The sequence below is a fragment of the Eptatretus burgeri genome, chromosome 7, assembly GCF_056783735.1.
Source record: "Eptatretus burgeri isolate ZD-2024b chromosome 7, Ebu_testis_v1, whole genome shotgun sequence".
Lineage (NCBI taxonomy): Eukaryota > Metazoa > Chordata > Myxini > Myxiniformes > Myxinidae > Eptatretus > Eptatretus burgeri.
The window spans coordinates 31,312,526-31,331,142 of NC_140967.1; the positions used below are offsets into that span (position 1 = coordinate 31,312,526).

The following is an 18,617-nucleotide window of genomic DNA, read 5'->3' on the forward strand; positions in this document are numbered from 1 at the left end:
ATTCCATAACCTTACTGATGATTAGGAGAAGGCTGTTTGGTCTGTAGTTACAGGGATCTGTTTTTGCACCTTTTTTATGCAGAGCAGTTATGTTTGCTGATTTCCAAGCAGATGGCAGATGACCTTGAGCAAATGAAAGGGTGAATAGGACAGAGAGAGGGTGAGCAAGAGCAGCAGAACGGGTTTTTAGGACACGTGGGCTGATGCCGTCTGGACCAGTTGCAGAATCTGAGTCGAGGTTTGACAGCAAGCTCTCCACCTTGTCAGGAGAAAAGGACACAGAGTCCAGGAGCAAGGACCTGAAACAATGAAATCGTTCCACACTCCCTACAGAAAAGGTTTGACTTGATAGATTGGTAGAATAGACCCGATAGAGCACCTCCAGGTAGTATGTGGTTTCAAATTGTGGTATCATTAAAATTCTACAGGCCATTATACATACCAAGGGTACTTACCAAGAGGGTCACTGTGGGCTAGCAAAATTTAGGGGAGGGGTAACGTAAACGAGAATATCTTTGTCGAGACATTTGAAGTGACATTTTGGGATTCCCTGCCAAACCTGAAGATCAAAACATTTGCCACACTAAGCAAGAAGAAAACAGTGAAGCTAACTGATGAGAAAGTTATCACTCTTAGTGCTGACCGTGAACTCTTTGGCCACCTTCTGATCACAGGAAAGTCAAGGGACATCAATCTGAGAGAACTCCTCAGCTACAAGTTATCAACAGTGCCATTATCTCTGGCCCATTACGATGGCAGCTTGAGGAAGACCAACAAGAGCGTACTCATTGCTGAGTTAGAGAAGAAGGTAGATGTCCATCCAAAACTGCCACAAGTCACAACCAGCCAGATGTCTATGACCCACATTGTCGATGCAACGGCGCTGGCACAGATGACAAAGTCTGCTGGTGTTGCAAACTTCGGTGAAATAGCATCCAAGTATTACAGCCTGGTTACTGCCCCTCTACATCGGAATGGTTGTCAGCGAGTTGATGTTATCTTCGACCGGTACTCCAGCCTCTCGATCAAAGCTGGGGAGCGAGAGACATGAGGAACATCTGCAGCCTTAGAGGTGACAATCCAAGGGCTAGCCGCTCCTATTCCAAAGCAGTGATCAAATACATTGGAAATGTAGAAAACAAAGTCAACTTGTGTGCCTTCTTGGCAGACACATGGTGCCACATGGGGGCAGACACTCTGCTTGATGGTCAACACCTAGTCATCGGTGGTGGTTTCAAGAACCCGCAGAAGTCTGTGCTAGTCATCAGAGGGCACTGCGAAGAACTGGTTCTCCTCAAGTCAGATCATGAAGAGGCAGACACACAAATATTGCTACATGCAAAACATGCCTCTCATTATCACAATAGGATTGTGATTCAATCACCTGACACAGATGTGGCTGTCCTCTGCACCACTCACTACAGAAAACTCCAGTGACAGGAGCTGTGGTTTCGGACTGGAATCAAGGATAAAGCTAGGTATATTCCTATCCACAGCTTGGCACACAAACTAGGACCTGAGCTGTGTAATGCTTCACTCGGCTTCCACGCACTCACTGGGTGCGATTCAAACAGTGCACTCTCAGGACTCGGCAAGAAAAAGGGTTTCAATGTCTTACCTGACAGTAAAGAGCATCAGACCAGTCTGGGACAGCTTGGAGAAGAACCCGAGCTCAGCAACAGCACTTCAGAAGCATGCGAAGCCTTCATATGTGCAATGTGCTCAACAACCAAGGGGGCTGGGAAGAAAGTGAACAATGTGAGATACTGGCAGTTCTGTCAAAAGGGACAAAGAAATGAAAATCTCCCCAATACATTTGACAGCTTACAGCAACATATGAAGCGAGGAAAATACCAGGCCGATGTATGGAAGAGAGCATTGGAGCCGACACAGAGCCTTCCACCAGCAGCTGGACATGGCTGGAAAATTCAGGATGGTGCCCTGCAGCCTGTGCTCACGACCAAAGATCCAGCACCACGGGGTCTTCCGGAGCTGACTGTCTGTCACTGCAAGAAGTCTCTATGTCGCCGAGCCGACTGCACATGCAGAACCAACCACATGCCATGCACAGAAGCGTGTGCACGTTTGGCCGAAGAAACTTGTGAAAATCCAAGAACAATCTTTGAATCCAGTGGTGAAGAAGACGCTGACTCAAAGTTACGACAGATGACATCTTCATGCTTCCATGGCGAATGCGATTCCTTGTTGCCAGACACAAATATTACAAACCGCTCTGGCGAATGTGCTTCCGTGCAACCATGCACTACTATTATGATTCGCTCTCACTAATGTGCTTCTGTGTTGTCATGCACAGCTCCCAGTGTTGACGATGATAACTATTACCATCCACTATGATGATTGAGTAGCTTCCGTGTTGTCAAAGACAAGTATTATGCTCGGCTCTGATGGATGTGCTTCCGTGTTGTTGTACACTAGTAAAAGACGAAAGCTAAAAATAACAGTTGCAGTTTTCTTTATGCGTGCCTCTGGATGTATATGAATTTCTGCAGAACAATACTTTCTTAAGCGTTTGATTTCCAAAATGTATACATACCGGTAGTAATTGAGAAACACCATTCACCTTCATACGAGAACACAATCTAAAATGTCAGAAAGTTTGAATTAGTGTGATATTTTAGCTTTGGTGATGCCATGGCAAAGGCCATTTTCAAATAACTGTACATACTCTGATAGAGAATTATAATAGGAAGCCAATGATACCTCAATATTGAAAATTGGTTGAGTCTAGACAAAGATATTCACGTTTACGTTACCCCTCCCCCTAAATTTTGCGAGCCCACAGTGACCCTCTTGGTAAGTACCCTTGGTATGTATAATGGCCTGTAGAATTTTAATGATACCACAATTTGAAACCACATACTACCTGGAGGTGTTCTATAGGGTCTATTCTACCATCCTGTCAAGTCAAACCTTTTCTGTAGGGGGTTTTGAACGAATTTCCTTCTTTGGCCTCATATGAGAAATGGCTGCTGGACTAATAGAGTCCAGAGACAGCTACGTGTGACCGAGAAAGGTGGCTTCAGAAATCGATGGGTTTCAGCCACAAGATTTAGATGTGAACACGGAGTTTAGGAATTCAGCTCTTTGACGTGCGGTATCAGCAGTGCAGCCATTTGAGATAAGGGAGGGGATGGAGATGGAACATATAACAGAACAGACTTAAATAGACGCCACCAGGATTTGGAGGAGGGAGATAGGTTTGAGAGTTCAGACTTGAGATTAGAAAGACGTTTTCTGGCTCTCCTGATGGTAGAAACACACTTGTTCTGAGCTTTATAGAAGGAACTGAGATTACCCTCAGTTGGGTTTGCTTTCCATGAGGCAAAGGAAAGTTGTTTCAGGACAACTGCCTCACCACAAGCTTCAGTGATCCATGGGCAGGAGGAAGGGTAGGACAACTGAACACGAGAGGGAATAAATCTGTGCATGAGGGAGAACAAGTTACTTTGAAATTAATCCCAGGACAAGTTGATGTTGGAGAAAGTAGAGATGGAGACCAGTCGAGAAGTTTGATGGCTGCATGGAGACCCTGCCAGTCGGCCTGAATGAAATGCCAGACTCAACAGCACTGAGTTGGTTCTCTCATAACAGCCAAAGCAATGTCTACTTTGACAAGGACGTGGTCAGATGAACGGATTGGAGTGGAGGAAGAACAACAGATCTTTTCATTGAAATTGGTCAAAATCAGATCCAAAAGAGATGGCATACCGTTGGTTGAGATCTGGGTCAGGAGTTGACAGATTGTGTCAGTCCCAATGAGTCACAGAAGTCTTTTGCTGAAGTGCCATGGCAGGTGAGAGAGGTACTCACACACAGCCAACTGGCATGATGGCAAATGAAGTCACCACATATGAGGAAGAGAGGGTTGGGTGAGAGGATAGAAGTTGGTCCATGTTGTTGGTGAGCGAGGTGTAAATGGAGTCATCACTGTTTCCATCTATCCATCCATTGGGACCATACTCTGTGCAGAGTGTTGGTGCTGCCTAAGCAGTCTTCGGGGCTATTGGGCACAATCCTGGACGGGTCACCACTCCAACACAGGATACCAGCAAGCTGACACTCATTTTGCCGACCTCGAAAGGATGACAGGCAGAGTCAACCCCACCTGGTATTAATTCAACAGCCAAGTGGGATTTGAACTCAGGATCCGAGGATCCCAAGCCCACCACCCTAACCCTTAAGCCAACACTAGGCATGTCACTGTTTGGTAAACTGTACAACACACATGTTAACATGAGGTGGGAGTGGAGGGGAAGCCATAGCCAGAGGTATTCCTGGGGGTGTGGGGGAGAGAGGGCAGTGCATGGAGAGTGAGGAATATAGTCTTTGATGAAGAGAGCAACTCCTCCATCAGGACGAGGCTCAGGTCTGTCATACCGGAGGAGGGAGTAACCAGGGAGAGATACTTGGGAGTCAGACACGTCTTGAGGGAGGAAAGTTTCTGTTAGGCAGATTATGTCTGGTTTGTCAGTGGCAACCTGTATGGAAAGATCTGTCAGGATTGAGCAAAGGCCCCGGATATTTGAAGTCCACACTGTTAATGAAGAGGGAGGGAGGACGTTTTGGGTGCAGGGGAGGGGAGGGGGAGGGTAGGAGGAGGAAGGGAGGTAAGGAGAGTTGTGTGTGGGGGATTGCAGAAGAGCTAGGGAAGGGGCCGGATGAGGAGGAGAAAAGACTCGGTGGTGATGGTTTGAGGTACAATGGGGAGTAATAAAAGAGGGGGCAGAAGGTAGTTGAAGATTGGAGGAGGTGGAGGGATGAGATGGACGAGAGAGGGGAGGGGAAGGAGGCAGCTTTGTCGATGTGAGGGTGGGTGCAACTTTGAGAAGGGGGAGTGATCAGGTGATTGGAGGGAGAAGGGTGAGTGGTGAGTTTTTGAGAAAGGTGAGAGAGAAGCTTGGAGGGGGAAGAGTGTTAAGGTTGCTTTGAGAGGGAAACTTTGAGAGGGAGGAGAGACGATAAGAGCAGGCACGGCCAAGGAGCAGGAGGGCGATGGGAGAGGTTGGGAGAGGGGAAAGATGAGACTTGGTGGTGGTATCGTGAAGAAGGGATTGGGCAGGATGAAGTACAAGATTTGAGGGGTTGGGAAGAGGGGGAGGTGAGATGTGGGGAAAGAAGGAGCATGTTTGTGGTGTTGACAAGTGTTGGGATTGAGAGAGGGAGACATGTTCGGTTAGAATGGAGCCCACAAATGTTAGAGCACCACACACTTTGGGACAACAGAGGAGCTGATACTGAAGCAGAAGACAGAGAACAGGTGCCAAGAGTGGAGGTCGGATGGGGGTCAAAATGGGAGGGGTAAGGAGAGGGGATAACAGGTGAGGGGTTTGGAGGAAGTAGATTTAAGTAGGTGTAGGTTTAAGTCGGTTATTTTTTTGATAAAGATTGCATAAGATTAGGTAAAAGAACGGTTGAAGAAAAATCGTGAGATGAATGGTGAATTTGGATTGGCAAACGCAGGGAGTACAAACAATTCCAACAGAAACACGTGGTTCCCGGAGGCGTATAGTTAGAAGTGATTTTTTTTTATTAAAAAGAAAAACATCGGCAGCCATTGTAACCATTGTACCATTTTGTAACCATTTGTTCATTACCTAATTACCTAACCATTGTAACCATTTGTTCATGGAACAAATAGTCTCTTTCTGTTTTGAAGTTCCTTGGAAAGGAAGTCATCTATTATATATTGTGAACCATGGTGTCTGGCCATGTGTCTGTCTGTCTGTCTGTCTGTCTGTCTGTCTGTCTGTCTGTTTCCCGTTTATGGCGGCCGCTTCTCATGCTGCATTTAAAAGCTCAACATTCACTTTTTAATTACGGGGGGAACAGGCATAAATAATGATGATGCCAAATTTTATTTCACAACCAGGATATTTTGCCCTCTTGTGAGACAAATCCAACCTCTGCTGCCATACGTTGCACCACCATTTTGCAGAGTGGGTGGTATAAGTAGCTCAGAGCTTTGGTTCTGTGTGAAACCAACAGTGCAACACAATTGACCTTTTCAAAGTCCATGAAATATGATTTAAATTGACGAGCAAACACCAAACATCGCTTCGCTGACGGTAATACTAAAGGGGGGACAGAGAAAAAGAGGAGGAAGAGGGAGAGATGGGTGGAGGAGAGAGAGCGGGGAGAGTGAAGAGGTGGAGGGGAAAAGAGAGAGGAGAGAGGGGGAGTGAGGAGGGGTGGGGGAAGGGAAGACAGTGTGAGGTGAGAGGAAGGGAAGGCAGACATGCGGTGGAGCATTAATTAAGATTCATACTGTCTCATCAAAATGATTCTGTATAGAATAACAGTGAAGATGGAAACAAATTAATGTCTGAAATCCATTTGCTACCACTCATGCTATAAATACTAGGTTTTATGGTTTTGGAGTCATGGAGGACACACACACACACACACACACACACACACACACACACACACACACACACACACACACACACACACACACACACGGCCTTTTATTAGAATGGATAGATTAACTTAAAGTTTTCTCATCCCTGGGGATGGATACTCTTGCTAGCTTTTCCTGTCACTTGGCACGTGTCCTCTTCCTAGTCACAATATAAACTAGAAAAAAGAAAAAAACAAAGATTTCACAGACCCCATTGCCCCATGCAGTCTTAAGATAAATATAATAATCATACAACTAAAATAAAAATATAATATAACAAGAACATGGGTCGGGAGAAGAAAAATTGATTGGTCAAGAAAGCATAAAATTCCATAATATTTAGTCCAAGTACGACTGAAGGAAGGGTTTTGAAAGTGCCAAAAAGGTGATTTGTGTTTTACAGTGTTAAAGTATATAATTCAATTTATATAAAATAAATATTTTAAAGGTTTAGAAAAAAAACATTTGGAAGTTTACCACCATTGATGCAGTACCAGGCGTAGTGGCGTGCGCCTGTAATCCGGTGACTCGGAGGATTGGGTTGGAGGATCGCTTGAGGACGGGAGCTCTGCGCTGAGCCGCGCTATGAGAGGGTGTAGGGCAGCCTGGAATCATGGTGAAACCCAATCCTTATCTCTGTGCCGTAAGAGGCGACCAGGGTTGCGTCAGGAAGGGCATCCGGCGTAAAACCTGTGCCAAATCAGTATGCGGATCATAACGGATGATCCGCTGTGGCGACCCCTAACGGGAGCAGCCGAAAGAAAAACACAACCACCATTGATGCAGTATCTAGTACACCACCTTATCTAACACGTTACATTAATTATTCATGCCTGTTGTTTTTGTCCTTTATGACGTCCTTAAAAACAGTAAGTTTTCTGTTTGGAATTATTTTCAATTTTATTTGATTGTCAGACAGACAGACAGACAGACAGACAGACAGAATTAAAAAAAACATTTCACTCCTCTCTGCGCATTCATAATCGGGACAAATTCAGAGCCAAAGTACTGCAAAACTACAGGTTTGTTTTCCGATTAGTGTTCAAAATATAACATTCAATTAAAATGAAGTTGTTTCTCGATCATAAACCGATGTTTTTAGACTCATAAAAGGACAGACAGACATCAACAGAAGTGAACAAATTACTGAACCACACTTTTTTCTTCACGTGCATGGGGTAAATATACAATTTCCCTTTTTGTACGGATAAATAACCTCAGCTTTCAAGCCATATTGCTTAAATCACTATCAACCTACCTGATACAGACCGTTGGTACTTGGACATTGTGGAAATCCCCCCAAAAAATGCTCCATCAAGTTCTTCCTCCACCGTCACCATTTTCCTCGCTCTTCTTTCGCCTACTTCCTTGTCCTCCTCCTTTTTCATTCCACTCTCCTTTTCTGCCAGACCGATTTTCCATCAATAAGAACACCTAAATAAAGTCAAGGGAAATTCAACATAATCAATGGCAAAAGAGAAAGTCACTGTGAAGCATTTGAGACCAGTGAAGGTGATGAATCGTGACCTCTGACCCTAAACACTGGCATAGAGCATAATGTGAAGATGCTTTATGCCAGTGTGCCAACAGAGATAGGATCATAAAGTTGACCCATTGTAGTATTGTAACACAGATATACGTGTGTGTGTGTGTGTGTGTGTGTGTGTGTGTGTGTGTGTGTGTGTGTGTGTGTGTGTGTGTGTGTGTGTGTGTGTGTGTGTGTGTGTGTGTGTGTGTGTGTGTGTGTGTGTGTGTGTGTGTGTGTGTGTGTGTTCGCTTGTTATCTCCATATACGGATTCCAGAAGGTGGAACCGAGTCCTCCCAGCTCTCAAAGTATCCACCTCCGTTTTGGTAAGAGGTCATGATTCATGGACCAAACCATGAAGGTAAATTGTTCTCAAAGTTTTGATACGAGAGCTCTTTTGAGGATCGACACATACCCGGATGACGGCTTCCAACTGCAGTTCATTTGTAGTAATATTCCCAGGGATGGTTTTTAAGATCTCCGTAAGGTTCTGTTTTTATTATTCCCGTTGCTCAAATTATCACTGGAATAATTTTAGCATTCTTCAGCTTCCAGGATATTTTCACTTCATTTTTGAGATCTTGATTTTTGGTCATTTTCTTGATTTCTGCATTGTTTAGGCCAAAGTCGCAGGGTTCCGACGCCTCAATTAGCAATGCCTTATTTACCTTTTTGTACCTCAGTACAATATCCGGTCACAATGCTTTGTTTTCGATGTTCACTCTCGATGGGATCAACTGGTCACATGTGAGCATTACTTCCTTATTTTCAGTTATCACTTTTGGTTCATGGTTCCACTAGATTTCTGAAAGTGGGACGGATACTGACATCATTGTCGTAAACCTATGATAGTGAACACATGATGATATGAGGCATCGCATGAGGCACATCTGCTCAGTGTCTTTCACCTCCAAATTGTTTTGTACTCCTTTATGGGTTAAAGACGAAATGTTGCTCAGCCCGAGTCATGGCTGTGCATGCACCGAGACACTGCCAGGTTGAGCACCCCCTCCATTATTTCAGCCAATACACATCACATCTCAAGAATATCGTCTGCTCCGAGTTGGTTCAATTTTTCTCCATGGAAAGCACTCGTGGCTATGGAAACGGTAACAAAGGATGTGGAATGAACCAGATGAGGGGCTCTTTCTGTGCCTTTTACATTTTGTGACCTGTTGAACAACAAGGCAAATCATGAGCTGCCAATTTGCTTATTCCAACCCAAGACTCTTTCATGCCTCACATTTCCTGGGCTTTAAATGCATGCCTTGCCAGTCGTATATACTGACAACAAGCAAACAAGATTTGTGTGCACCTCAGGTGTGCCATAACATGTGTGAGGATGCTCTATGCCGTTAACAATCAAACTCCATTCAAAGAGGCCACACAGATAGGGCATCATTGGATTTTCAATCTTTTCCACTACATTTTAAAAACCCAATCAAAATGATGATGGAAAAACATCTCATCAGGAAGAAACATTTCCACTCCTTCAGAATAAAAAAAATATAATTGAATGAATATCATCATCGAAGAATAAATCAGGACAAATACACGATATGCACACTCGTCTCTGACTTGTTTGGCCTTGGTTCGAATCCGACACAACTTTGAGGTCCATTGATGTTGAGTAATCTACTGATGTGGACAGGCGACCAGGGTTGTGGATCTGCGGCTTGGAGAGGATCTGGGCTGAAAGGATAGCAACGTCGATGAAAAACGGTGCCCAGATGATGATCCGGGCAGTTGAGAAATTAGTAAATTGCTTTTGAGTTAAGTTTATAACTTCAAATAAAATAGCTTTTGGAAATCTTTTTTTTTAATTATTATGAAATTATGGGAATGGTAACAGAGGATGTGGATTGAACCACAATGGGGGCTCTTTCTGTGCCTTTTACATTTTGTGACCTGTTGAGCAACAAGGCAAATCATGAGTTGTTCTTCGATCCACTTATTGTGGTGGCATGATTTCATGCTCTCAACTGCCGATGAACAACGGTGCATCGCCACTGCCACCGACTATGAGGGTACCACTGATGCAATGTCCAATTACCAGTACACTGGAACTCAATTCGCCGGCCTCAGAGGGATGGCGTGCTGGGTCAACCCCGCCTGGTGTTGGTTCGGCGGATGACAGGGCTCGAGCTCGGGACCCTGCGATCCCAAGCCTGCCACCTGAACCACTAACCTTTAAGTACTTAACCAGTACAGTGTGTGTGTGTGTGTGTGTGTGTGTGTGTGTGTGTGTGTGTGTGTGTGTGTGTGTGTGTGTGTGTGTGTGTGTGTGTGTGTGTGTGTGTGTGTGTGTGTGTGTGTGTGTGTGTGTGTGTGTGTGCGCGCGCGCGCGCTATGTCTGGCTTCCATTTTGGGACTACGGTGCAGTAATTGGTCTTTATTTTGATTATATTCGTACCATACCCTGATATGCATCGTGTTGGCTTGATGGTTGGGGTGATGGGCTTTGGATCCTAGGGTCCTGAGTTCGGATCCTACTTGGCCGTTGAGTTGATACCAGGTGGGGTTGACTCGGTCTGTCGTCCTTCTTAGGTCAGCGAGATGAGTGCCAGCTTGCTGGGCTGATCTAGCTATTCGAGTATCCTGCATTGGAGTGGCGACCCATCCAGGTTTGTGCCCAACAGCCCAGGAGACTGCTTCGGCAGCACCGACGCTCTGTTCAGGGTATGGTCCCAAGGGATGGATGGATGGTTCGAATCTCGACCCACCATACAATGTCATGTTGGTGTTTCACAGGCAGTATGAAGCATCAATGTGTGCACCGTCCATCAAAGAACTTGTTAAGTAGAGGATCCATCTGCCAGTAATGGCCGTTGGTGGATTTTAAGGATCCCACAGTATATTTTGCAAGAGAAGGCGAGTTATCACGAGCATCCTGAACAAATTATAAATTCCTGCCGAAATCATCTTCAGTCGAACATCAGGCTAGGCCACCCAGTTCGTGAAAGTCTTTTGCCAAATGTGTGTGTGTGTGTGTGTGTGTGTGTGTGTGTGTGTGTGTGTGTGTGTGTGTGTGTGTGTGTGTGTGTGTGTGTGTGTGTGTGTGTGTGTGTGTGTGTGTGTGTGTGTGTGTGTGTGTGTGTGTGTGTGTGCGCGCGCGCGCGCACGCCCTTTCACTTGGTTCTATGTAGTTGCACAATAGGTTGCCAATGGCAATAGTGCTTTAGTGACGTCATCCTACCTTCACATTGTGCGATTGAATCATGTGATTGTACAAAATGATGTGCAGACTTCCTCACGATGAATGATCCCAATGGCAATTTGAAAACACTAAGCGTGGCCCTTCATTTCCCAGAGTGTACAATAACTAGAGATGAAACATCACCAAGACATCATGGTTCAGTCAAATCTGCAAAGTTCATTTTTTTTTATTTAAAAAAAACACAATTGGCACCACCAAAGGGGTTAAAATGAACAATTGTTAACGTCTGCAAACTAAAATTCCCATTGTACACTTAATTAATACATTTATCACGTTTGACAGTAATGAGAACAAAAATACTTTTGTTTTTCTACTTTGTTTTTATTTTTGGCGTCAGGTTCCCAGAATCTCCTTAAAAAGCTGACACTGCACGGAATCTCAAGATGAACGGGTTTTTAGAGAAACCTTAACTTTGTCGCCATCTGGTGCTGACCTTGGTGTTTAATTAACAGTCTCCATGCAAGAGCAAAGCCTGGTGTTGCCTTAACGGTTAAGGTGGCTGGTTTCAGATCTGAGGGGCTTGAGTTCGAGACCCTATCATTGTTACATTAAATGATGCCAGATGGGTCGACTCAGCCTGTCATCCTTCCAAGGTCAGAAAAATGAGCACCAGCTTACTGGCAACAAGGGGAACTGCATCAGCGACACATCTGTGCTCCCACTGTCCCTGCAATGATGCGATCAGCAGCCATAAGCTGCATAAGAAATGATTATAAAATCCAAGAGCAAGGAAGGACCAGGAGATTCCTTTTGATGGACCATATCATTCTCGTGGAGGTGGAAGGTGTAATTAGTCAGAAGAATAGGCAGACACCAAATGGTATTTTAAAGTATATATGTTGGTGTGGGTTGGCAGGATAATCCAAGGAGATGCACACACACTTCCGAGCTGTCTAGCTTGGGTTTAAGTCCAAACCCAGCTATAAACTGTCATCCTGGTGTTTGGCATGCAGAGTGAAGCATCAACCTGTGCCCTATCCCTTGGGTGGACGTTGAGTCGCGTGTCCCATTTGCTGAACCTAATAGACATTGAAGATCACAAGGTGTCCTTCGCAAAGAGTAGGTGAGTTGTCGGCAGCACAGTAAACAAATTACAAATCCCTGAACACTCAGTTTTGTATCATGCGATGGAGTGGTGACCCATCCAGGATTGTAACCCGAACCAAAGAAAGTGCTTGGGCAGCACATAAAGTATAGACAACAGAGTACACGTCAATGTACTCCACTGAAATGTTTTGAGAAATTGAGTGATGTGATCAACTTTACAAGCCTGGCTGTTATAGTCTGGATGAGTTGTGAGGACTTGAGAAGACCCAGGCAAGCCTGTTGAAAGTGATTCGAGCAACTAAAGGGTGATGTTATGCGAACAGGAAACAAAGTTTCAGTTTTCCTTTGATTCAGACACGAGTGATCTAGGAAAGATTGTGCAGATAGAAAATGGATTTGCTGATTTTAGTAATGCATGGAAAGTATCAAAGTGTTAGGTCTGAAGAAGCACCGATGGAAGCAGTTGCCACGACTCTAAAGTGGTAGTGACCCCAAAGTTTCATTATCTGAGGCTGAAGCATGTAAATGATGAATGAGGGAACAATGACCAGCTCTTAGCCACAAAAAGTTTCATAAATTTCATGGATATCAAAATTTTAATTCTCGAGTGACATGAAAAGAGAGTAGATCGTCATGTTCAATAAACAAGTATATATCAAAATAGAGACCAATTACTGCCACATAGTCCCAAGAAGAAAGCCAGACATAACACACACACACACACACACACACACACACACACACACACACACACACACACACACACACACACACACACACACACACACACACGGATGTATTATGTACTGGTAAGTACTTACAAAAGATATTTTATTTGAAGTTATAACCTTAACTTGTAAGCAATTTACTGATTTCCCAACTGCCCGGATCATCAGCTGAGCAGCGTCTTTCATCGAGGTTTCGATCCTTTCATCCCAGAACCTCTCCAAACAACAGATACATAATCCCGGCCGTAGGTCCACATCAGTACATCACTCAACATCAATGGACCCACAACTTCAAAGTTGTGTCCAGACAGTCAGTCAATACAGCAATGCAATATCTTTATTCAAACTTATTGCATTATTACTTTTATTTAAAGTATTACTACGTATGACTAACTTTAAAAACACACCACTTGATATGTTAATATATTAAACAATAAACACTTTAACTTGTAGACATATCCATTACACAACACCTCCATCTAACCATCGACTCAAAATGTCATTGAAATATTCAAATTGTCATTAAGAACCACTTTTAACATGCCGTACTGCATAACCAAGCAACCACCAACAAATTATTTTAATGCTTATTTATCATGTATTTTATAAATAATATATTTTTTATTGTATTTTCATCTAATTGGAACTCATTTACACGAAAACGAACCAAACTTAAATAAAAGGTGACAATGGAGTGGAAAGACATTCTCACAAGACCTGATCAAACAATCAGCCAAATCTCCACTGTTTCACATGATGGAAAAAAAACTTCTCAGCACGTTCCACAAAATCATCTTTGACTGATCAAATTCTTGTAAATCTAAGTAGCTGAGATGAAAAGACAATGTAACCCATTTTAATTAGTACATTGCAACCTGGAAAGGTGTGCAAGACTACAGGGAAACTGAAATCATCAACTTTATGATACACACTTGTACTAAAGCCATTCTGTCCAACTCCAACCAACACATCCCGATCTGCCGAAAGAGTACAATCATTACCACTCTTGTTTGCAATCAGGCTATCTCAATAAATCTTGTGAAGCTGCCTCTCAAAAAAATTACAGTTAACCACACAAATATCATCTATACAACGACATGTATGAGATAATATTTTAGCTGATCCTAATTTTTTTTTTCTCATTCATCAGTTTCTGCATGAATGAAAATTCACAGAAAATAAGAAAAATGTCCGCTCGTCAGGGGGCTGCATTTCCCACCCATGGGAATTCCCTTCATCTGTTGAAACATTATCCCATAAAAAGCAACAAAAGTATCAAATAAAGTAAAATTAACAGCATCCTTTAACTTCTGCTTCTCAAAACAATGAAAACTTGAATATTTATTTTTATAAAAGAATGCTCTATCAAACCTGACATATAAAAACTTATGAAAGAGTTTAAAAAAAACCTTCTCAATTACTTTAAAGAGTGAATCCCTCATGAGTACTAAATCCAAATTTGTATATAAAGTTAAAAAATCAAAAACTTCAACTAACTTGATATTGAGACATCTAATCCTATCTAAGAATTCTAAAGAAGAATTAATGCTCCAAAAAGTGTTGATACCAGAATTCTCCTCAATTGCTAAACAATATTTCCTGAGCTGTTCCCTAACAACCTGTAATCCTGAGTTAACGAAACCAATAACTGCTTGGTAGAACACTGCCTGGCACCCACTATAAACCTATACTTGTGTGGGTTCTTGTGAAGCTTAGGGATCTAGAAAAGTCGAGGAATACAAAGATTTACCTCTTTACATTTATCACTGAAATTAACTAAAATTTCCTGATGCTCAGAGATAATATCTTGGAGCAACTTATGACAAGTAACATATGTGCTATTTCCTATACTAGTGAAAGTAACCATATCAATGCCGAACTCTCTTAATAAAACCTCTACATAAAACTTTTTACAAATCACAACAAAATTATTAGCAGCCTTATCAGCTGGAGTTATTACGTAGCTATCATGGAGGATCCCGAATGTCTTTTCAAACACTCGGCTTGTTGAACACTAGTTGAGACCGACCCAGTGAAAGCAAGCCCCCACCACTAAAAAACTTAATCCTATTATCCAGGACTTCCACAACTCTGTTAAAACATGCATTAAAACTGTTTACAGAAAACTTAAACTTGATGAACATTTTGTTCACAAAATTAGAGACAGAATCCACAAAACCTCGCTCCTCTAAAGAAACAAAAAAATGTTTGTTAAATAGCCAATATTATTACTTACAGCGCATGTAGCTGTAGGAGATGTAAGATAAGAGTTAAACCATTCAAAAGCAGATACAGACACCCAAAAACAAGATTGAAGATGGTCAACTAGTATATTATGTTCAACTGTGTCAAAAGCAGCGCATCTCCATTTTCAATCCTCATGGGTTCCAATTATATCTGTCGGTTGCAAGAAAGTTGACTTAAATATCTCTTGAAGGCAGAAGTCTCGAAAATTTGAATTCCAAGTGTGGGATAACTCAGGTGCTCTCAAGAGAATTCCAAATTTCATTTTTGGTTTGTCAATTCAAAAAAAACAAACTGGCTCATTTATGACTTTTTTTGGGGGGGGGGAATTATGAGTGCGCCATAACTGGTCTGGTGAACAGGTAACACCAGTTCACCTTTTATCCTTGCATCTTATACTGTTGTGCACACCAGGTGGCTTTCCATTCTGAGGTGCATTTATGATCACTTTGTAGTAATGCGTCATATTGGGTTTAATTTTAACTTATAAATAAAATAATAAATAGACTTGCATTTTATGCTGTAACTCTCGGATGCAGGATGACTCAGAAGTGGGGTTCTTTCCTCTGAATCATTTTGCCTGCTTTCATTTGCTGGCTGAGTTGGGCCCAACTAAAAACTGCCACTCTCATTCATTTGTCGAAAAGGCTCTTACATCAAGAAGTACATGTCATTATTGAAGGCGATATCAAAACAAATATCTCATGTGCTGCCATTTGATTGTAGACATTGATGATCATACAGTACCTTTCAAAAGAAGTATCCCATTGTGCGCTGGTACTCTGACGGAGTTACTGTGTTGCATCGCATATGCAATATCCTCGGATGGACGTTACACCTGGTATTCCATGTGCCATCATTAATTGGTGGATGTAAAATGTCTTTCATGGAGTGGGCAAGGCACTCACCATGACAGAAGCACAAGGGTTTTTACTCAAACCACAACAAATAGAAAAACACAATAGATCTTCCAAATGAAGGTTTAATGGACATTAATCAATGAATAATAATGGAAATAAATCAAAGTGTGATAATAAAAATAAATCAAAGCATGAGGTAATGAAACGTGAGGTAAACTAAAACCTAATTTGAGGCGTCTCAACACAGGGGAAAGATAAAAATGAAAGAAAATCCTCCCTTTATTCTGGAATTTAGCTGCGTTTCCAGAGATGATCTTTTCGGAGCCTGGCAATCGAACCGCGTAGCCAGAACACACGAAACCGCACCCAAAAATGGCTCCAAGTCGCTCTTTGCGGTCATGGACAGGAGGTCAACCGCACCGATGGTATTCCAACGCCAGGGCTCACCAACCGCCGTACAGTTTCTTCTCATGATTGATTATGCCGACCCCGCTCCTCTCTTAACACCAGGTCCGCTCGCCGCAAATGGGCACCGCCTTTGTCCTTGAACATACGACAAGACAATTGCTGAAGCCCCGAGATAAGGCCACGAGGCGCACTCTTGTTCTCCTTCTCTTCTCCTCAGAAATGTAGAAGCTTCATGACTCAGCTGAACAGACAACAGCTAGCATCTTGCTCCAGCATGCGGGCAAATTCACACAACACGATAATGCGAATCTGGCAGCTTTCTTGTCGTGTCGAGAACAAGAAAACAAAATCCTCTGACTCCACCGCATTCCTCACACCACTTGTCTCTCTCCGAACATGGTTCTCTCTGACGTCACACCAACCAATCATAAGGTTTGGGGGCATGGCTTGCTGGAACGAAGCCGGGAAGGCAGGGTTTTTGCCTGCTCGGAAATGTTCGGCTCTGTTGTTGTTGTTAATATTCCAAGAACATAATTATTTTGTTCCTGGCTTGTAAATGCAAAAACATAGGAAGAGGTCACAGAGGGTAATCACATACTGGGAGAAATTATCCTTCAACGATACCTAGTTAACACAGCGCCACCCCCCATGTGGTGACACGTAACAATTTTAAGCTGACAGTTTTCCCTATTTAACTCACATCGAAATGTCTCCTACCCATCCATGGGCCATGCCACACTGCACAATCCTACCTTTACGATGAAATTCCTCCATCTACCCCACAAACATAACAGTATTATATATGCACATCAGCAGTGGACATGTTTTTACTTCAAACCCAGGTTATTTTTTATTTTATTTTCAGGAGCAATTGAGGCAGTGGTCTGTTGCCTACACACCGCCCAAATAACTATGCGGCATTCTCTCGAGCAAGGGCTTTTACCACGGAGGTTCGAGTCCCTGTGAGTAATAATAATAATAATCAGACAATTAAAAGGAAAGAGCCTTAGGGGTAAATACTACAAAGTGCATCATTTGTGGTCCAAATTTCTTTAAACCATTCAATAGTTTGGGAATATTGTGCCACCTTAAACTCTGAAATGGTATGTGAGCATATTAAAGTTTTCAGGTATGCAAAGCTATGTTGCACCTCATCACTTTCATTCTTTGCCTTTCTGGTTTTGTATATTGTGATTGTTCAGAGGCCAAAATAAAGTTAACAAAGATATTGCATGATTTACTCACCTTTACAGGATGACCAAACACAAATAGTTTTGGGAGAAAATGAAGCCAGAAGCGTAATATCAGATTTTCTGCCAGCACCAAAACTGGTTAAGATGCATACACTGCAAGTATTTGTGAAAGCTGGTTTCCGTTTTCTCCACAAAAGCAACATCAACCAGGAAAGTTTGTGAAATGTTGCAGCAAAGCTCCAGAACTCATTGACCCATGAAGCAATCTCCAACTTCGGTCTCTCAGCATTTTTGGTGTTGGCCAGAGATATAAAGATTCCCAACTTGGATGGACAGGCAAGGGAGGTGGAAAAACCTCGTGCAATAGAGTGTCGAGCCGATTTGCCAGCTCAACAAAATTGAGTGAGTGGATTATTAGCGGTGAGTGTACAGTGTCTCAGAAGTCTGGACCGATAAGAAAAATAGACATTTTACTTTTAAAGTTTAATAAACTCCTTTTTTGAGTCGGTTTTTTTATATTGCAGGTAAATAAAAAATACCGTCATGACTCATTATATTGTACCAAGAAAGAGAAGTTAGAACTTGTTGCTACATATTTCTGGAAAAAGCCAGAGGGAAGCATATCAGTCATTCCGTGAAAAACACCCTGAGAAGCCAAAGCCAAATTATTGATTCGTAAGTAAAGTGTTGATAAGCCTTGTACTGGTCGTCCTTGCTCCTCCAATTCTTAAAATGTTCTGCAGTGGTTGCAAGAAGCCCCAAAAAATGTTGAGAAAACGAGTCAATGAGCCGCTCTTCCGTTGCAAGGATTTTTAAGGCAAACAAATACCACCCATTTAAAGTTACCTTTGTTCAAGCTCTCCGTGGAGATGACGTCGATCGACATATGGAATTTTGTGAGTGGGTAATGATTAGACTTGATGCAGAACCAAAATTATTATCTGAAAACATCTTCAGTGATGAAGTCTCGTTC

At 42.7% G+C, this 18,617-nt stretch overlaps 1 protein-coding gene across 5 annotated transcripts in view; it reads right to left on the reverse strand.

Moving 5' to 3' along the window:
• LOC147022955 (uncharacterized) overlaps positions 1-18,617 on the reverse strand; it is an 84,573-nt gene that overhangs the window by 11,652 nt on the left and 54,304 nt on the right. For 2 of the 5 annotated variants that reach the window (XR_015059967.1, XR_015059966.1), the window contains 2 exons: positions 7,680-7,823; positions 6,899-7,162 (listed from right to left, as the gene is read on the reverse strand). Coding sequence is in view for 1 of the 5 variants with exons in the window: in XM_085887951.1 (XP_085744077.1) it covers positions 7,005-7,111; positions 7,680-7,823 (251 nt within the window). In the remaining 4 variants the exon portion in view is untranslated. Of the gene's footprint in view, positions 1-4,193; positions 7,163-7,679; positions 11,152-18,617 lie in introns of those variants that run through there. The other 3 variants (XR_015059965.1, XR_015059968.1, XM_085887951.1) reach the window with 3 other exon arrangements.